General features: G+C 41.7%; 1 protein-coding gene across 1 annotated transcript in view; it reads left to right on the plus strand.

Moving 5' to 3' along the window:
• tfcp2 (transcription factor CP2) overlaps nt 1–22,395 on the plus strand; it is a 70,143-nt gene that overhangs the window by 864 nt on the left and 46,884 nt on the right. Inside the window, exon 2 of the mRNA XM_034171557.1 lies at nt 6,106–6,316. Within this exon, the coding sequence (XP_034027448.1) occupies nt 6,195–6,316 (122 nt within the window). The 5' untranslated portion in view covers nt 6,106–6,194. The remainder of the gene's footprint in view (nt 1–6,105; nt 6,317–22,395) is intronic.

Consider the following 22,395-nt stretch of genomic DNA (forward strand, 5'->3'; position numbering starts at 1 on the left):
GGATATAATAATGCAACTGAATATCCTTTATTGTGTATTGTTGTATTAGGTATTTGGATGTTATCTAGCTGAAGAAGTCAGGATGGTGTAGCCCTTCTACTTAAAGCATGAAAGCACATTATGTGTGGTGCAAACATTTGCCGGAAATGGATCACTTTGCCCGGTTCTGGACCATGACACTCTGTGTCACTTTGGGGTCATTCCTGGCATCTGGCTGGAGCCCTTCTAATGCAGAATGATACACACTGTGCCCGAAAATGTGTTTTGAACACAAAATGATATAAATTATACTTATTAAATGAGAATTTACTTAGTTTCTAAAGGCACTGTTATACGTTTTTACGTATAACAGTGTGGAGGTGAGATTTCTCCCAAATTAAAGTCCCCACATTAATGCCCATTCGTGATGTTGAGATGACCCCCAAAGTACACATGGCTCACAAGTACTGACACGAGGCTGCTGCTTCAGTGATCCACAACTGGCAAATTTTCGCGTCAGAGATAAATGCGTGACGCAGTTAAACAGCAAGACATAACACACTGACATTTTCTACCCAAGTAAGTAAGCATTTTCCCACTCTAGAACCAGTGACAATGAATGGCTAACTCACCTTTGCTACTTAATAGAGATCGTCACTTTCACACTTGCAGGAATGAGTGAGTCAGAAAAAGCGCGCACACCACCACCACCGGGATGTTTTGTTTCCTCTGCTGATCACAAAAATGGCTGGATCCGGTCGAGCTTGTGGTCGTTTGTAGACAAAACATCAGTCTTTCCATTGGTACCAAGTATTAGCTTATTCGTGCTGATTACGAGAAACGGCGGAGCAAATACTACAGCAGTGATCCGGAACCAGCAATGATCCGGAACTGGGCAAGTGACTGTATGACCATGTGCCCGGAGTCGCAGAAATGCTCTGTAAAAAGGGTACAGGAGGGACAATTTCTGTGCATAGAATTAACAAGGTCGTCAGTACTTAATGTGTTACCTGTGCAAGGATCGTCATTGTCAATACGTGTAGGCCCGCTTTAATTATCATTTTCAAGCTTTTATCTCCAATCCCTTGATATAAACTAATTAAAAATATAAAAGTTGCATAAGTAATGGAACACCTTGGTATAATACCTGTTAATAATCAGTTATATTGCCAGTTTTCTTCAGAGAAGTCAGGTAATGGCTACATAAACATTTCCAAGTCACTGACTGAATATGTCTTGGACTTTATGTACATCAGTTATGAAGACATGCAAACAGTAAGGCACTCTATGGTAATTTTCTATGGAGTAGGCAGTTTCAAAAACTGAGTGTACAAGAAGGAGAAGAGTGAGGAAAGCCACCAAGACACCCAGACAACCCAGATGAAGTTATAGGCTTCTGTGTCTGTGATTGGAGAAATTTTGCATAGTGCATGTTTTGCATTTTGCATCCCCAGTTATACAGCTTCATGATGAAGTGGCATAGAGGAGGATTTTCTTTCACCAAAACATTAAATCTAGGCTTGCATCTCAGATGTACCTTCTGGCAAATTGTAGCTGAACTTTCAGGTCTTCTTTTTAAGAAATGGAAACCAATTCATGCTTACTTCTGAAAAATGACATTTTTTGTGTTGTGTGCATGCAGACTAATCCTTGGTATGATGACTCAGATTCAGAAAACTTTATTGATCCCAGAGGGCAATTCGTTTGCAGCATTCCAGAACAGTTCTCGCATACACACAACATACTACCATCCATTTCAATTACAAGTGGAACTCTGGTGGAACAATAAAAGTTATACGACATTTAAAACTCATCAAGTAGGATGAAATATTATGACACTGGCAATAAAAGTGATGATTTGTGTTCACAATAATGTTTATATTTGGCTTGACCAATTACTTATGGCCTCTGAAAATGGAGGGATTGTGTGTATAAAAAAACAAAAAAAAACAGGTGTAATTCCTAAATAGTCATTACAATATTTTTTAGCTAAATCCCTGTTGAATTAAAGCTGAACATCTCCACTATAAGTACATACTGATTGCTTCATTTCATCATCATTGTGATGGGGTACGGTGCAAAATGACAAAAAAAAAAAAAAAACCTTTTACTGTCCAAGTTCTTATGGACCAGACTGGATGCACTGAGGCAGGCTGCAGCTTAGAATGACTATAACTGTGTTGATTTATTTTACAACTAATCAAATAATGATATCAATTGTTTTTAACTGATGAATGGTACCCTTTCAATCAAAGAAGTAAATAAATAAATAATTTAAAATCACATTTGGTAATGACATATGGCAATTTGGCATATGTCTAAATACAACCCCTGGCAAAAATGATGGAATCACCGGCCTCGGAGGATGTTCATTCAGTTGTTTAATTTTGTAGAAAAAAAGCAGATCACAGACATGACACAAAACTAAAGCAATTTCAAATGGCAACTTTCTGGCTTTAAGAAACACTATAAGAAATCAAGAAAAAAAAAATTGTGGCAGTCAGTAACGGTTACTTTTTTAGACCAAGCAGAGGGAAAAAAAATATGGACTCACTCAATTCTGAGGAAAAAATGATGGAATCATGAAAAACAAAAGAACGCTTCAACACATCACTAGTATTTTGTTGCACCACCTCTGGCTTTTATAACAGCTTGCAGTCTCTGAGGCATGGACTTAATGAGTGACAAACAGTACTCTTCATCAATCTGGCTCCAACTTTCTCTGATTGCTGTTGCCAGATCAGCTTTGCAGGTTGGAGCCTTGTCATGGACCATTTTCTTCAACTTCCACCAAAGATTTTCAATTGGATTAAGATCTGGACTATTTGCAGGCCATGACATTGACCCTATGTGTCTTTTTGCAAGGAATGTTTTCACAGTTTTTGCTCTATGGCAAGATGCATTATCATCTTGAAAAATGATTTCATCATCCCCAAACATCCTTTCAATTGATGGGATAAGAAAAGTGTCCAAAATATCAAGGTAAACTTGTGAATTTATTGATGATGTAATGACAGCCATCTCCCCAGTGCCTTTACCTGACATGCAGCCCCATATCATCAATGACTGTGGAAATTTACATGTTCTCTTCAGGCAGTCATCTTTATAAATCTTATTGGAACGGCACCAAACAAAAGTTCCAGCATCATCACCTTGCCCAATGCAGATTCGAGATTCAACACTGAATATGACTTTCATCCAGTCATCCACAGTCCACGATTGCTTTTCCTTAGCCCATTGTAACCTTGTTTTTTTCTGTTTAGGTGTTAATGATGGCTTTCGTTTAGCTTTTCTGTATGTAAATCCCATTTCCTTTAGGCGGTTTCTTACAGTTCGGTCACAGACGTTGACTCCAGTTTCCTCCCATTCGTTCCTCATTTGTTTTGTTGTGCATTTTCGATTTTTGAGACATATTGCTTTAAGTTTTCTGTCTTGACGCTTTGATGTCTTCCTTGGTCTACCAGTATGTTTGCCTTTAACAACCTTCCCATGTTGTTTGTATTTGGTCCAGAGTTTAGACACAGCTGACTGTGAACAACCAACATCTTTTGCAACATTGCGTGATGATTTACCCTCTTTTAAGAGTTTGATAATCCTCTCCTTTGTTTCAATTGACATCTCTCGTGTTGGAGCCATGATTCATGTCAGTCCACTTGATGCAACAGCTCTCCAAGGTGTGATCACTCCTTTTTAGATGCAGACTAATGAGCAGATCTGATTTGATGCAGGTGTTAGTTTTGGGGATGAAAATTTACAGGGTGATTCCATAATTCTTTCCTCAGAATTGAGTGAGTCCATATTTTTTTCCCTCTGCTTGGTCTAAAAAAGTAACCGTTACTGACTGCCACAATTTTTTTTCTTGATTTCTTATAGTGTTTCTTAAAGCCAGAAAGTTGCCATTTGAAATTACTTTAGTTTTGTGTCATGTCTGTGATCTGCTTTTTTTCTACAAAATTAAACAACTGAATGAACATCCTCCGAGGCCGGTGATTCCATAATTATTGCCAGGGGTTGTATGTATATTATTTGCAGTTGTGAATAATCTAGAGAAATTTCTTAATCAGGTCGCAGAATGCAGTGTAACTCTTCACAGGGCTGTGAAAACTCCGCGGATCCGTGGAATTCCACGGATTTCATCATGTGGAGGGGTGCGGGAGTGTCAGTGTTGTACTCTTTAATTGTGATCGTTACTGAGTTTTTAAAATGTTTATCGCAAAGCATTCTCTTTTTTTACGACGACATGCAACTTTTATAAGTCCGTGGACACTGATCTGTGTGTTACAGATACAAATCAGTTTCCTCATATCCGCGGCGTTTCGAGGAAAATAAATGCCACTCAAAGCCTGGCTGTTACGACAGTTGTCGTAAAGCGGTACTGGTTGGTTGCTGCGGTGACGCTGTGTGACTCCTGTGCAAAGCTAGCTGAACGTAGCATGTGGACATCGCAAACATTTAGAACTTTCAAGTTTTTAAAAGAAGAATTTTGCAGCATGTCTGTGTCACGGAGCAACATCAGACAGAGCGAAGATGGCGAGAAAGACGTTTTGAAAAAGTGTGATAAGGACAAGAATCCGTGGAATTGTTTCTGGCGTCATCAATCAATCAATCAATCAACTTTTTTCTTATATAGCGCCAAATCACAACAAACAGTTGCCCCAAGGCGCTCCATATTGTAAGGCAAGGCCATACAATAATTATGAAAAACCCCAACGGTCAAAACGACCCCCTATGAGCAAGCACTTGGCAACAGTGGGAAGGAAAAACTCCCTTTTAACAGGAAGAAACCTCCAGCAGAACCAGGCTCAGGGAGGGGCAGTCTTCTGCTGAGACTGGTTGGGGCTGAGGGAAAAAAACAGGAAAAAGACATGCTGTGAAGGGGGGCAGAGATAGATCACTAATGATTAAATGCAGAGTGATGCATACGGAGCAAAAAGAGAAAGAAACAGTGCATCATGGGAACCCCCCCACAATCTACGTCTAAAGCAGCATAACCAAGGGATGGTCCAGGGTCACCCGATCCAGCCCTAACTATAAGCCTTAGCGAAAAGGAAAGTTTTAAGCCTAATCTTAAAAGTAGAGAGGGTATCTGTCTCCCTGATCTGAATTGGGAGCTGGTTCCACAGGAGAGGAGCCTGAAAGCTGAAGGCTGTGCCTCCCATTCTACTCTTACAAACCCTAGGAACTACAAGTAAACCCGCAGTCTGAGAGCGAAGTGCTCTAATGGGGTAATATGGTACTACGAGGTCCCTAAGATAAGATGGGACCTGATTATTCAAAACCTTATAAGTAAGAAGAAGAATTTTAAATTCTATTCTAGAATTAACAGGAAGCCAATGAAGAGAGGCCAACACGGGTGAGATATGCTCTCTCCTGCTAGTCCCCGTCAGTACTCTAGCTGCAGCATTCTGAACCAACTGAAGGCTTTTTAGGGAACTTTTAGGACAACCTGATAATAATGAATTACAATAGTCCAGCCTAGAGGAAATAAATGCATGAATTAGTTTTTCAGCATCACTCTGAGACAAGACCTTTCTGATTTTAGAGATATTGCGTAAATGTCATCAACACACCTGAAAGATAAACAGGAAAAGCGAACTGGTAAGAATTTTTTTCTCTCTGGAAAATAAACATTGTGCTGTTCAAACAGGATTTCAGAAAAGATTATGTGCCTTTTTTTCTTTCATTAGACTTTCTTTGATTGACAAAAGACATTGTGGCTTTGAATGAATTTAGGCTACATGAATTTACACAACAATGTAAATTAGTTTTTATTAATGTAGACTTTTTTCATGGGAAAAAGACATTGTGGCTTTGAGTGGATTTACAGGAATTTACAGAAGAATGTGTGGCTATTTATTAGGTATGTTATTGATATTTTACCCTGATTTTTTTGAAAATATTCTACAATCTACCCCCTGCGAATTTTCCTCTGATTTTACAATTTTCATTTCACAGCCCTGTCTTCAGCACTGGTTGGAGTTCTCACTGTATACAAACAGATCCTGATTGAATCCCATATCTTCTGGTCTCCTTTGAATTTTGGAAACATTAATTTGCAGTGCAAATTTCATGGTTTAAATGTTACAAACATGCAAGGATCTCTAATTTCACTTCACTTTTCCCTAGCAGAGACTGGAAGGTTGCAGGAGGCAGGTCAACAGCGTGGCTTGATTTCTACTCTGAACAGCACTCCCCCAAATCTCCAGATTGTCACCATGGCGTGGGCTCTGAAGCTCCCTCTCACAGATGAAGTGATTGAGTCTGGACTGGTCCAAGACTTTGATGCCAGTCTCTCAGGCATTGGGCAGGAGCTTGGGGCTGGGGCATACAGTATGAGGTATACTATGAATTATTTTGTAGGGTTATACTCGTGTTGACTCCAGGAACAGACTTGAACGAAGCTGTTTTTTGGTATCATTTAAAGTGTATCCAGCAGAAAGTATTCACAGTGCTTTTTTTATGTTACAGCTTTATTCAAAAATAAAGTAAATTCATTTTTCCCCTCAAACTTCTACTCATAACACCCCATAATGACATGAATGTTTTTTTTATTTTATTTTTAATTTAGCTAATTTATTAAAAATGAAAATCTAAGAAATCACATGTACATAAGTATTTGCAACCTTTGCTCAATACTTTGTTGATGCACCTTTGGCAACAATTTCAGCCTCGTGTCTCCTTGAATATGATGCCACAAGCTTGGTGCACCTATCTTTGGGCAGTTTTGCCCATTCCTCTTTGCAGCACCTCTCAAGCTCCATCAGGTTGGATGGGGAGCATTGGTTCACAGACATTTTCAATTCAATTTCAGTTTATTCAGTTTGTAGAGCGCCAACTCACAACACCGTTGCTCAAGGCGCCTCACTCAAACAACCCAAAAAACGAATTAAAATAAATAAAAAAATTTAAAAGCACAATTAAAAAACGCAATTAAAAGAATAAAAGAAATACACTCAACAAAAATCTAAACGCAACACTTTTGGTTTTGCTCCCATTTTGTATGAGATGAACTGAAAGATCTAAAACTTTTTCCACATACACAATATCACCATTTCCCTCAAATATTGTTCACAAACCAGTCTAAATCTGTGATAGTGAGCACTTCTCCTTTGCTGAGATAATCCATCCCACCTCACAGGTGTGCCATACCAAGATGCTGATTAGACACCATGATTAGTGCACAGGTGTGCCTTAGACTGCCCACAATAAAAGGCCACTCTGAAAGGTGCAGTTTTATCACACAGCACAATGCCACAGATGTCGCAAGATTTGAGGGAGCATGCAGTTGGCATGCTGACAGCAGGAATGTCAACCAGAGCTGTTGCTCGTGTATTGAATGTTCATTTCTCTACCATAAGCCGTCTCCAAAGGCGTTTCACAGAATTTGTCAGTACATCCAACCAGCCTCACAACCGCAGACCACGTGTAACCACACCAGCCCAGGACCTCCACATCCAGCATGTTCACCTCCAAGATCGTCTGAGACCAGCCACTCGGACAGCTGCTGAAACAATCGGTTTGCATAACCAAAGAATTTCTGCACAAACTGTCAGAAACCGTCTCAGGGAAGCTCATCTGCATGCTCGTCGTCCTCATCGGGGTCTCGACCTGACTCCAGTTCGTCGTCGTAACCGACTTCAGTGGGCAAATGCTCACATTCGCTGGTGTTTGGCACGTTGGAGAGGTGTTCTCTTCATGGATGAATCCCGGTTCACACTGTCCAGGGCAGATGGCAGACAGCGTGTGTGGCGTCGTGTGGGTGAGCGGTTTTCTGATGTCAATGTTGTGGATCGAGTGGCCCATGGTGGCGGTGGGGTTATGGTATGGACAGGCGTCTGTTATGGACGAAGAACACAGGTGCATTTTATTGATGGCATTTTGAATGCACAGAGATACCGTGACGAGATCCTGAGGCCCATTGTTGTGCCATACATCCAAGAACATCACCTCATGTTGCAGCAGGATAATGCACGGCCCCATGTTGCAAGGATCTGTACACAATTCTTGGAAGCTGAAAATGTCCCAGTTCTTGCATGGCCGGCATACTCACCGGACATATCACCCATTGAGCATGTTTGGGATGCTGTGGACTGGCGTATACGACAGCGTGTACCAGTTCCTGCCAATATCCAGCAACTTCACACAGCCATTGAAGAGGAGTGGACCAACATTCCATAGGCCACAATTGACAACCTGATCAACTCTATGCGAAGGAGATGTGTTGCACTGCATGAGGCAAATGGTGGTCACACCAGATACTGACTGGTATCCCCCCCCCCCCCCCCCCATAAAAAAAACTGCACCTTTCAGAGTGGCCTTTTATTGTGGGCAATCTAAGGCACACCTGTGCACTAATCATGGTGTCTAATCAGCATCTTGATATGGCACACCTGTGAGGTGGGATGGATTATCTCAGCAAAGGAGAAGTGCTCACTATCACAGATTTAGACTGGTTTGTGAACAATATTTGAGGGAAATGGTGATATTGTGTATGTGGAAAAAGTTTTAGATCTTTGAGTTCATCTCATACAAAATGGGAGCAAAACCAAAAGTGTTGCATTTATATTTTTGTTGAGTGTATAAATGTTAAAAGAAATAAAAAACAATAACAAAAAGCATAGTAACAGTTATGCTAATTAAACAAAATGGAGAACAAATGTGTCTTCCCTGTGGCTTCAAAAGTGTCCACAGAATCTGACTGCTTTATAAATGTTCAGCAGTGGTGGGCACAGATAACCAAAAAATTTACTTCGATAACAGATAATCAGATAACTGAAAAGTTATCTTTGATAAAGATAAACCGATAAACCACCCAAAAATGTATCAGAAGTTATAGATAACCGATAAATTCCAATATTGATAAACTGAATTAGAGTTTTAACACCACGATCGCTTCTGGAATCATCAAAGCGACAGCAGACCCAAACAATGAGCCCACACTTCTATGTTTGAACATCCTGCCTCCTGCTGGAAGTTCTTATTTACTACACGGCTTACAGTGCAGAGGCAAGCTGAGAGCAGTCACCAAGCCCAACTCTCTACCAATCACAGCGCTCCGGTCAGGTGGAGGTCTTGGAAAATAGTCATACTGACTTATGGTTTGGTGTATAAATAAAATGAATACTGATAGAATAACTCCATTAATGTCAATTCTGACATTGGTACAAAATTAAAATATAACATATATCTTTTCATGTTGAATAATGCACTAATTCTGAGGTTTTGTAACAGACACAGACAGATCGCAAAGGATTCTGGGTAAAAGTGCCTCTGCTAAACACTGATTGGTTCAGTCATTCACTATGTAAACCAACACGTTAATGTGACGTGTGTCGTGTGTTGGTGTTTACAGATGTGCTTTTGTAAAATATTCCATTTTTATTTGTAAAAACAGGCATTTTTACGGAGCCCTGGAAGTGTCATCACAACATGTTTTGCATGTGGAGAGAATGTGAGAATGTTCAGATGATTTTTCATTCATGTGAGAATTTTTTGGACCGAGTTTCAGGTTAATCGCGCATCCTGCATCGTGTAGTGTACATGGAGTAACAAGCTGCGTTTAACATCTCACGACCACCTCCTGATTGCTGATCGTGTGGTCGAATGAAAATCAAACCTGTTTATTATTCTGGTCGGCCGTCGTGAGGGTTACCTGCTGCTGAGTGAGGGGCAACAAGCATCCTACCGCTCGCACTGTGCATGTACAAACACCGCAAAGCTGTCTTGTAATGTTTTTTTTTGTTTGTTTTGTCGTTTTGTTTTTAAACTTTGATGTCTCCCATCGAGAGTTTTTGTAAATTAAGTTTGAAAAAAACTTAACTTGTGATTAAAAATATCATACAGTGTCTGCTCATCTTCAGGACGAATACTGCCATGAACACTACTGGCCAGTAGATGGCAGTAGAGGCCTTGAAATCTTTCCAAAACAAAATTCCAGATAATCTATGTCTGCTGCGACATTTAAGATGCGTGGAATTTAACAAACGCAAATACAATAACGTCTATAAACCCAGAGAATATATTCACGAGAGTTTTAGGTACTAGAGTTTAATGCTGTTGTCCTTGGAGCCTGAACAGAGTCTGAAATGCATTTGTCCTGTCGTGAACTTACTGAGATTACATAATCCTACCCATAATGTACTGCTTGGCACAGCATGTCCACACTAAAACCTTAAAAATTAGCACATTACTTTAAAACTAAAACATATATCTGTTATTTTCACTTTATAAAACTTCAGACATGACAGTAATTTTAAATAACTTGTCCAAAATCAGTTTGGTTAAAATTTGAACCATAAGTTAAAAATGTATGCCTCTGGATGACTTGGGTGATATTGCCAGCGTATCAGTATGGTGTTAAAGGAAATTATTTTAACCAGTTTTTTCCTTTGCCTGCAGAGGATAGTGTAGTTCTTCATAGAAGCAGCTGTCTTCTGTTTGCAGAGGGTGGAACCATACATCTGTTTGGAAACTTTTATCATGTAGGTGCTCAACAATTTTAGAAATGTTTGGTGCAGTTCAGCGTTGTTTACTACATTATCGGTCTAAAAGCTATCGGACAAAAATTCGTCGGAAGATAATTAGTCCGATAATGGTTTTTAAAGTTATCTAAAAAGATAATCCAATAATGAAAATATTATCTTCGATAATTATCTGTTATCGGATTATCGGGACTGTGCCCACCACTGATGTTCAGTGATGATCAGTGGAAACAGGATGGACCTGAGCTCAGTTTTTGAGCTTCATGGCAAAGGCTGTGAATACTTATATGCATGTGATTTCTTAGTTGTGTGTTTTTTTTAATAAATTTGCATAAATCTAAAAAGTTTCACGTTGTCATAGGGTATTGTGTGTACAATTTTGTGGGAAAAAATAAATTTCATCCATTTTGGACATACGAGGTCTGTTAGAAAACTACCCGACCTTTTTGTTTTTTCCAAAAACTATATGGATTTGAATCGTGCGCTTGCATCAGCCAAGTTTGAACCTTCGTGTGCATGCGTGAGTTTTTTCACGCCTGTCGGTTGCGTCATTCGCCTGTGAGCAGGCTTTGAGTGAGCAGTGGTCCTCCCCCCTCGTTGGATTTTCATTGTGAGGAAAATGTCTGAACGATTTGGAGCTTTGCTGCATCAAATTTTTCCAGAAACTGTGAGAGACAGCCAGGTGGAAACCATTCGGAAGATTCAGACGGCTTTCAGGGACGATTCTATGGGGGATCACACAGATTAAGGAGTGTTACAACTGGTTTAAAGATGGCGCACAATGGTGGAGGGCGCGCCGAGCGGCGATCGACAGGCTGAAACGACCAGATCATTTCCAAAGTGAACGCTGTGTTGATCCGGGACATCGTCTGACTACTACAGAAATGGCAGAAGATGTGGACATAGCATTTTTTTTGGCACATTCCACTGTTACAGGAGTTTTTGTCATGGAAAGAGGAGCGGAGAAATTCGCCACGGAGCCGCTAATGGCGCGGGACATGTTGTAACATGCCCAGCTCTTGCACCATTCGGAAGATTCAGACGACTTCGGTAGCTTTTCAGTCGTGTGACTATCCGAGGAAATTGTGGACGAGCTGGACATGCCACATGTCCTGTGAGGCTTCATCACGGCGTTGCTTTTCGTGGCGAATTTCTCCGCTTCTCTTTCCATGACAAAACCTCCTGTAACAGTGGAAAGTGCTGAAAAAGTGCTATGTCCACCTCTTCTGCCATTTCTGTAGTAGTCAGACGACGTCCCGGATCAACACAGCATTCACTTTGGAAATGATCTGGTCGTTTCAGCCTGTCGATCGCCGCTCGGAGCACGGCACGCCCTCCGCCATTGTGCGCCGTCTTTAAACCGGTTGTAACACTCCTTAATCTGTGTGATCCCCATAGAATTGTCCCCTTGTCTTTTTTTTTTTCTTTTTCATTTGCCTTGAATTTCCTTCTACAAGAGTGCAGTGGGCCCCAGACCCGGGGTCTAAAGCTGCACCCTTAACATTACTGGCTTTGTATCCGAGGGCTCTCTTCAAGATGGTGACCTTTCCTCTCCTCAAATACTGCCTTTGATCTCCTGCCCACTTCTCAAGTTTGAGTAGGGGAAGCAGTGAGAGATCTTTTTCTTCTCCCCAATGGACCAATTTACAATGATGCAGTTTCACTGGATTCTTTTAGACCATTGATGGTGTTGTTGCTGGGGTCCAGGATCAGAACTATCTGGTGGATGACACAGCTGAGTGCTGCTACAGAGGAGATGTCTCCCCACAGCACTGGGAGAAGCTGCACCATTTTCTTCATACGCCCTGGTGCCTAGGCGCTTTGTGGAAGTTTTAGCTGGGGTTTGTTTCTTTTGAAACATCCTCATACCAAGATCTCTCCTGGCAAACCCCGTCACAGTGGGACCGAGGACACTCGAGGCTTGTGTCCAGTAAGAACTCAAAAATTCTTGAAAGGGTAGTTGTAAAACAGCTAACTGATCATCTGCAGAGGAATGGTCTATTTGAAGAGTTTCAGTCAGGTTTTAGAATTCATCATAGTACAGAAACAGCATTAGTGAAGGTTACAAATGATCTTCTTATGGCCTCAGACAGTGGACTCATCTCTGTGCTTGTTCTGTTAGACCTCAGTGCTGCTTTTGATACTGTTGACCATAAAATTTTATTACAGAGATTAGAGCATGCCATAGGTATTAAAGGCACTGCGCTGCAGTGGTTTGAATCATATTTATCTATTAGATTACAATTTGTTCATGTAAATGGGGAGTCTTCTTCACAGACTAAGGTTAATTATGGAGTTCCACAAGGTTCTGTGCTAGGACCAATTTTATTCACTTTATACATGTTTCCCTTAGGCAGTATTATTAGACAGCATTGCTTAAATTTTCATTGTTACGCAGATGATACCCAGCTTTATCTACCCATGAAGCCAGAGGACACACACCAATTAGCTAAACTGCAGGATTGTCTTACAGACATAAAGACATGGATGACCTCTAATTTCCTGCTTTTAAACTCAGATAAAACTGAAGTTATTGTACTTGGCCCCACAAATCTTAGAAACATGGTGTCTAACCAGATCCTTACTCTGGATGGCATTACCCTGACCTCTAGTAATACTGTGAGAAATCTTGGAGTCATTTTTGATCAGGATATGTCATTCAATGCGCAAATTAAACAAATATGTAGGACTGCTTTTTTGCATTTGCGCAATATCTCTAAAATTAGAAAGGTCTTGTCTCAGAGTGATGCTGAAAAACTAATTCATGCATTTATTTCCTCTAGGCTGGACTATTGTAATTCATTATTATCAGGTTGTCCTAAAAGTTCCCTGAAAAGCCTTCAGTGAATTCAAAATGCTGCAGCTAGAGTACTGACAGGGACTAGAAGGAGAGAGCATATCTCACCCATATTGGCCTCTCTTCATTGGCTTCCTGTTAATTGTAGAATAAAATTGAAAATTCTTCTTCTTACTTATAAGGTTTTGAATAATCAGGTCCCATCTTATCTTAGGGACCTCATAGTACCATATCACCCCAATAGAGCACTTCGCTCTCAGACTGCAGGCTTACTTGTAGTTCCTAGGGTTTGTAAGAGTAGAATGGGAGGCAGAGCCTTCAGCTTTCAGGCTCCTCTCCTCTGGAACCAGCTCCCAATTCAGATCAGGGAGACAGACACCCTCTCTACTTTTAAGATTAGGCTTAAAACTTTCCTTTTTGCTAAAGCTTATAGTTAGGGCTGGATCGGGTGACCCTGAACCATCCCTTAGTTATGCTGCTATAGACTTAGACTGCTGGGGGGTTCCCATGATGCAGTGAGTGTTTTTCTCTTTTTGCTCTGTATGCACCACTCTGCATTTAATCATTAGTGATTGATCTCTGCTCCCCTCCACAGCATGTCTTTTTCCTGGTTCTCTCCCTCAGCCCCAACCAGTCCCACAGAAGACTGCCCCTCCCTCAGCCTGGTTCTGCTGGAGGTTTCTTACTGTTAAAAGGGAGTTTTTCCTTCCCACTGTCGCCAAGTGCTTGCTCACAGGGGGTTGTTTTGACCGTTGGGGTTTTTCCGTAATTATTGTATGGCCTTGCCTTACAATATAAAGCGCCTTGGGGCAACTGTTTGTTGTGATTTGGCGCTATATAAATAAAATTGATTTGATTTGAAAGCCGTCTGAATTTTCCAAATGGTTTCCACCTGGCTGTCTGTCACAGTTTCTGGAAAAATTTGATGCAGCAAAGCTCCAAATCGTTCAGACATTTTCCTCACAATGAAAATCCGACGAGGGGGGTGGACCACTGCTCACAGGCGAATGACGCAACCGACAGGTGTGAAAAAACTCACGCATTCGCTCGAAGGTTCAAGTTTGGCTGATGCAAGCGCACATGATTCAATTCCATATAGCTTTTGCAAAAAATAAAAAGGTCGGATAGTTTTCTAACAGACCTCGTATCATTAGGAAATTTTTACTGAAGAGTCATATCCTGATAAGCAAGAAGTGATTCAATTTTCAAGGTCATATGTCAAAGGGCAAAGTCAGGAAAAAAAAATCTTGGAATATTGGGGAAAATCCCTATCTTTAATATTGAACAAATATTCACAAATACATAACCCTGTCAAAAAAGATCCAGATCTGATCCAAATTACAGATTTTGTGGCCATTTAAATTTAACATTGAAAATGCCATTTAATGTACATTTTACATTATATATGAATCAAAAGTGCCCCAATCACTGTCATATTTGAATGTTAGGTGCAGACTGGCATTCACTGTCACCTAACAGTTTGATCTGGATCTGATCTGGAATGTGGATTTTGTAGACACGTGAATTTAATATTGAAAAGCCAATTTGATGTACATTTTGCATTATATCTCAATTAAAAGTGCCTCAGTCACTCTCATTTTTGATAATGAGGTGCAAACTGGTACTCTCAATGAACAGACTTAAGGTGCCTTGACACTTGGATGAATTTGATCCGCACACTGGTATGCAATCTGCCGTGCAGAAGAATAAATTTGTAAACTGTGTGCGGCTTCATGCTAGTGTGCAAAGAAAATTTATAAATGTTCAAAATCTCTGGCACGCCTTTATTATGTGAACTTCACATGAACATTGCACAAACAATTCAAAAACACTCAGTTTGAGTGCAAGTCATTGCGTCAGTACAGTGCATGTGTCAAGGGGCCTTAAGTTTGATCCGCATGTGATCTGTATTTTGATTTTAGTGGATGCTTGATTCTTTTTAACACCGAAAAGCCCTTTTGATCTATATTTTTTGTATTTTAGCTTAAGAAAAGCCACTTCTGACAGGATTTTGACCTTGAAAATTTGTGGAATTGGAAACTGGTGTTGGTGGAGGTTTGTGTTCTATGAGCATGGTGCTCTAGTTTATCGACTAAAATTGCTAGCTTTGACTGCTTCCATCTTCTCAAATAGGATTTTCTTGTCACATTAACATAAAATGATTTCAGGTGGGTTTGGATTGCCTCAGATTTTGGTCCCATTCATTGGCTTTTCTTTAGTTTGTGATTCTAAAACAGACACCAGCAAATGAAACAGATTTGTTTTCTCCACCTGTCTAAATTTCAAATTCTGTGTAATTACACTTATGTGCTTTTTGATGTTGAGTTTTGTTTTGTTAACTTTTGTCATTAACAGAACAAGACCCTTGTGTTTTGTGGCCCTTTTATGCTGATTGAATGCTTTGTTACATGAGGGGGTCACAAATATAACTCGTTTGAGCATCTGATTATCCACTTTGCTCAGGATACTACGCATTGCCAAGGTCAGAAGAATAAAAATCAGTCGTATTACTTTGTCACTGTATATAGGCCTCCTGGCCCATATGAATTCTTAGGTGAATTTGGTGCGTTCATCTTTAACTTGTCAACTAGTGCAAATAACATTCTGATCATTGGTGACTTTAACATTCATATAAATAAGCCTTCTGATCCCCTCTGCAAATCATTTTTGGAAATTGTGGATGCATTAGGATTTCGGCAATGCATTCAAGATTCGACGCACAATAGTGGAAATGCCCTGGATCTGGTTCTCGCACGTGGTATTGCTGTCACGAATATTGACATCATGCCTTTTACATCAGTGGTGTCTGATCACTCACTTATTACAGTTTCGCTGCAGTGTTTAGTGGAACAACAACCTTATATATCACTACAGTGATGCATCAACTCCTCAACTAAGACTGAACTCGAAGCTAGACTGCCTGATGTCTTAGCTTCACATATGACAAATACCCAATCAGTAGACACACTTGTGGATAGTTTAAACTCAGTGCTGAAAACTACACTCGACATGATTGCACCACCTGTGTTAAAACCGCGCTCCCCCAAATCACAGTCACCTTGGTTCGGTGATTACCTGCGTGACCTCAAGCATAAGGCAAGAGGTCCAGAATGGAAATGGCGTAGTTCCAAATTAGAAGTATTCCACCTTGCGTGGCATGATGCTATTTTAGACTATAAGCATGCATTATTGGCTACAAAGCGGACCTATTACTCTGCTTTGATCAACAAAAACAAGCATAACTCAAAGTTCTTGTTTGACACGGTGGCAGCACTTATTCATGGACAACCACCTGTAGTTCGCTCTCCTTTTACAGCACAAGATTTCCTGGATTACTTTGAGAAGAAAATAGAAGATATTAAGTTAAACATATCCCAGCATGCCTTAACCCAGCCACTACTCCCTGCTATTGAGGCGGGCGCCATTACTGAGGTATTACCTAGATTTACAGAATTTGATAGTATCTCACTAGACATGCTGACAAAACTCATAATGTCAACAAAAAGCACAACCTGTTTATTTGATTCTATACCAAAAAAAACTGTTTAAGGACCTGTGGCCCACTCTTGGGCCGACTGTGCTGGAAATGATTAATCTTTCTTTAACTTCCGGATCTGTTCCTAAATGTTTCAAATCTGCAGTGATTAAACCATTACTTAAGAAACCTAATCTTGACCCGTTTATTGAAAATCTGTCGGCCGATATGAAATCTATCATTTTGCTCTAAAATTCTGGAAAAAGTGGTGTCATGGCAGCTCGTAGACTATCTTACTGAGAATAATCTCTTTGAGCCACTGCAGTCTGCTTTTAGACAATATCATTCCATAGAGAGGGCTCTCACTAAAGTGGTGAATGATCTTCTGCTTACAATGGATTCGGACACCACTACGGTTCTCTTGCTGTTAGATCTCAGTGCTGCATTTGATACAGTGGATCATCATATTCTACTTGATAGGCTGGAAAATCATTTTGGGATTACTGGGAGTGCTCTTGCATGGTTGACGTCATACTTGACCAGTCGTTCTCACTGTGTTTTGCATAGTAACATTACCTCTAACTTTAATGACATGAAATTTGGGGTTCTTAGTCCCCCTGCTTTTCTCCCTTTATATAGCACCCCTTGGGCACATATTGTGGCATTTTGGGATTACCTTTCACTGCTATGCCGATGATACTCAGTTATACATGCCAATAACTGCTGGTAATCTCATTCACATAAAATCCTTAAAAGATTGCCTTGCAGCAGTGAGAATTTGGATGTCTCGAAACTTCCTACTTTTAAACTCTGATAAGACTGAAATGATCAGGGCTTGAATTATTATGTGCATGTGCTAGTTTGTGCATGTATTATTCGAGCGGTGCACGTAATTTTGTACTCCACTAGCACTGGTGCAAGTAACTTTATCACAGTTTTGTCAACTATAAGCACCAGTAGAATGAACCAATAAAGGAACAAATTAAAAAAAAACAATTTCCAGTGTGTTGTCTTCGTCTTCCCTGCATTTTATGACTCTCACACACGGAGCGAGTTGCTGTGCTCTATTTATTGTGGAAAGCTGACAGCGGTGCGCGCACGTGAAGAAAAAAAAAAAACTGGCTGCCGCTGCGGTTCCTTACGGAACCCAGGAGAGGTCACTTAAAGTGATATTTTTTTCTGGCCATGGTAATTTGTGCACATGTTTTCCTTTGAGCCCACGAATTAATAAAACGTGCTCTCAAATTAATAAAACGTGCGCACGTTTCCCTTTCGTTCAAAATGAACTCCATAATATGAGCTAAACTGTCATCCTCATGACGGGGAGACGCTTCACCCCCAGCATCCTTTTTGGGCAGCTGGGGTTCTCTGTATGTCCTTGTGCGCCCAAACCATCATGATACACCCTCACCAGATCCATTTCTAATGGGGAAATGTATTACACTGTCTGCTGGTTAGTTCCTCGCTCTCTCTCCCCTCAAACTCTGCCATAATTGTGTTATAAACCAGTCACCATTTGTTTTATTGTACATCTGTGTAGTTAATAAAAAAATCTTCATGGACAATTTATTCCATCCATCCATCCATTTTCTTCCGCTTTATCCGGAGTCGAGTCGCGGGGGCAGCAGCTCAAGCAAAGCCGCCCAGACCTCCCGATCCACACACACCTCCCCCAGCTCCTCCGGGGGAACCCCAAGGCGTTCCCAAGCCAGCCGAGAGACGTAGTCCCTCCACCGTGTCCTGGGTCTTCCCCGGGGCCTCCTCCCGATGGGACGTGCCCGGAACACCTCTCCAGCGAGGTGTCCAGGGGGCATCCGGAAAAGATGCCCAAGCCACCTCAACTGGCTCCTTTCGATGTGGAGGAGCAGCGGCTCAACTCCGAGCTCCTCATCCTATCTCTAAGGGAGCGCCCAGCCACCCTGCGGAGGAAACTCATTTCGCCGCTTGTACTCGCGATCTCGTTCTTTCAGTCATGAGCCAAATCTCATGACCATAGGTGAGGACCGGAACGTAGATCGATTGGTAAATCGAGTGCTTTGCCAGCTCTCTCTTCTCCACGACGGTCCGATACAGTGACCACATCACTGCTGCATCAATCCATCTGTCGATCTCACGCTCCATCTATCCCTCACTCGTTAACAAGACCCCGAGATACTTAAACTCCTCCACTTGAGGCAAGGACACTCCAGCGACCTGAAGAGGGCAAAGCACCTTTTTCCGGTCGAGAACCATGGCCTCGGATTTGGAGGTGCTGATTTTCATCCCGGACACTTCACACTCGGCTGCAAACCGCCCCAGTGCACGCTGAAGGTCCTGATTTGACGAAGCCAGTGGAACCACATCGTCCGCAAACAGCAGAGACGAGATTCTGTGGTTCCCAATCCAGACCCCCTCTACACCCTGGCTGCGCCTAGAAATTCTGTCCATAAAGATTATGAACAGAACCAGTGACAAAGGGCAGCCCTGGCGGAGGCCAACGTGCACTGGAAACAGGTTTGACTTACTACCAGCAATGCGAACCAAGCTCCTGCTGCAGTCGTACAGGAACCGGATAGCCCTTAGCAAAGGACCCTGGGCCCCGTATTCCCGAAGCACCCCCCACAGGGTGCCTCGAGGGACACGGACACGGAAACTCCCATGAACCCTCGAGCACCCAATGAGCGTGTTGAGCTGGTCCAGTGTGCCGCGACCATGACGAAAACCACACTGCTCCTCCTGAATCCGAGGTTCGACCATCGGTCGAATTCTCCTCTCCAGTACTCTGGAATAGACCTTACTTGGGAAAAAAAACTGTCTGCCGCTGCCGCTGTCCCCTCAAACTCTCCCCAGAGAGGAAGAGTCTGACACATCAGAGGAGGAGTTTTAAGGTTGATATAAGACTGACTTTTGGTTGTGCAAGTAACTTTTTTGTTTTTTGGTGCAAGTAATTTTTTTGTTACTAGCACCAGTGCAAGTAGGTTAAAAAAATGTATCAATTTGACCACTTAACACTCAGCCTAGGCTCGTGTGTCATACATCATACTGACAAAGTGAGGAACCTTGGGGTAATTTTTGATCCGACGTTGTCCTTTGGCCTCCACATTAGAAATGTTATGAAGACTGCTTTCTTCCACCTGCGGAATATAGCGAAGATTCGTCCCATCCTGTCTGCTGAGACTCTGATCCATGCATTTATCTCTTCTAGATTGGACTACTGCAGTGTTCTATTTTCTGGTTTACTGCAGTCCAGCATTAGGGCTCTCCAATTAGTTCAAAATGCTGCAGCCAGACTTTTGACACGAAGCAGAAGGTTTGACCACATTACACCCATTTTGGTGTCTTTTCACTGGCTTCCTGTCCCAGTGAGATCAGATTTTAAGGTTCTACTACTAGTCTATAAAATTGTTCATGGACTATCACCTCCCTACCTAGCTGACCTAATTAAATCTTACGTACCGGCCCGGGCTTTGCGTTCTCAGGGTGCAAGACTACTTTGTGTCCTTGGGTTGAATAAGAAGTCTGCGGGTCAAAGAGCTTTCTGTTATCGTGCCCCTGTTCTGTGGAACAATCTCCCTGTGTCAATAAAACAGTCAGTTTCTGTGGAGACGTTCAAGTCCACACTTAAGACGCACTTCTTTTCCCTTTCATATGGCTAGCATACTGGTACAGTTTTGTTTTACACTTTTTACTCTTTTAATTCATTTTATTAGTAAATGTAGCGTGCCGTGGCCTCAACTTTACCTAAATTCTGTGTCTTTCAGTGAAGCTTAGGGCTAGTGTCCAGCGATCACCTTAGTATTTCTTCTGTTTTTCTTGTTGTTTAATGCTGACAAATTATACCGTATTTTTTGTCTTTCTGATGCCTGATTCTGTTTTTTCTCTGTTTAAGGTGCATCTCCATCCAGAGATGGGTGTGGTATTTGTGCTGGAGACTCTTCTGTCCTGTGCACCAACAGCATTTCTTGTATATTCGTTCTGTGAATTGTTCTGTAATTTGTCTGTATCATGGCCCAAGCAGAAGGTCACCCCTTTGAGTCTGGTCTGCTTGAGGTTTCTTCCTCAGAGGGAGTTTTTCCTTACCACTGTTCCTCTGGGGGTTAGTAAAGTTAGACCTTACCTGTGTGAAGCGCCTTGGGGCAACTCTGTTGTGATTTGGCGCTATATAAATGGATATCAATTGAAACTGAAATTGACATGATGAATAATGTTTGCTTGGTAACATTCTTCCGTTGACAAGTGATCATGCTGTCATTTGCTGTCTTCATTATAATTCATTAACTGAAGTGTTGGACAGCACTGTCACCTTCTGGTCATTCTGTGTAGCTACATGGAGGGGGCATCAAGTAGAACTTTGCATTTTAACTTTATTTTATTGAGAGATTGAAAGTCTTCTTGCACCCAGCAAATGCCAAGAGTCTGATGTAAAGCAGAGTTTAAAAAAAAAAGAATAAGTGTTTCAGTCATCAATCAATCAATCAACTTTTTTCTTATATAGCGCCAAATCACAACAAACAGTTGCCCCAAGGCGCTCCATATTGTAAGGCAAGGCCATACAATAATTATGAAAAACCCCAACGGTCAAAACGACCCCCTATGAGCAAGCACTTGGCAACAGTGGGAAGGAAAAACTCCCTTTTAACAGGAAGAAACCTCCAGCAGAACCAGGCTCAGGGAGGGGCAGTCTTCTGCTGAGACTGGTTGGGGCTGAGGGAAAAAAACCAGGAAAAAGACATGCCGTGAAGGGGGGCAGAGATCGATCACTAATGATTAAATACAGAGTGATGCATACGGAGCAAAAAGAGAAAGAAACAGTGCATCATGGGAACCCCCCCACAATCTACGTCTAAAGCAGCATAACCAAGGGATGGTCCAGGGTCACCCGATCCAGCCCTAACTATAAGCCTTAGCGAAAAGGAAAGTTTTAAGCCTAATCTTAAAAGTAGAGAGGGTATCTGTCTCCCTGATCTGAATTGGGAGCTGGTTCCACAGGAGAGGAGCCTGAAAGCTGAAGGCTCTGCCTCCCATTCTACTCTTACAAACCCTAGGAACTACAAGTAAGCCCGCAGTCTGAGAGCGAAGCGCTCTAACGGGGTAATATGGTACTACGAGGTCCCTAAGATAAGATGGGACCTGATTATTCAAAACCTTATAAGTAAGAAGAAGAATTTTAAATTCTATTCTAGAATTAACAGGAAGCCAATGAAGAGAGGCCAACACGGGTGAGATATGCTCTCTTCTGCTAGTCCCCGTCAGTACTCTAGCTGCAGCATTCTGAACCAACTGAAGGCTTTTTAGGGAACTTTTAGGACAACCTGATAATAATGAATTACAATAGTCCAGCTTAGAGGAAATAAATGCATGAATTAGTTTTTCAGCTAAGCTTATAGTTAGGGCTGGATCAGGTGACCCTGAACCATCCCTTAGTTATGCTGCTATAGACGTAGACTGCTGGGGGGTTCCCATGATGCACTGTTTCTTTCTCTTTTTGCTCTGTATGCACCACTCTGCATTTAATCATTAGTGATCGATCTCTGCTCCCCTCCACAGCATGTCTTTTTCCTGGTTCTCTCCCTCAGCCCCAACCAGTCCCAGCAGAAGACTGCCCCTCCCTGAGCCTGGTTCTGCTGGAGGTTTCTTCCTGTTAAAGGGAGTTTTTCCTTCCCACTGTAGCCAAGTGCTTGCTC

Source organism: Thalassophryne amazonica, chromosome 6 (assembly GCF_902500255.1).
Source record: "Thalassophryne amazonica chromosome 6, fThaAma1.1, whole genome shotgun sequence".
Taxonomy (NCBI): domain Eukaryota; kingdom Metazoa; phylum Chordata; class Actinopteri; order Batrachoidiformes; family Batrachoididae; genus Thalassophryne; species Thalassophryne amazonica.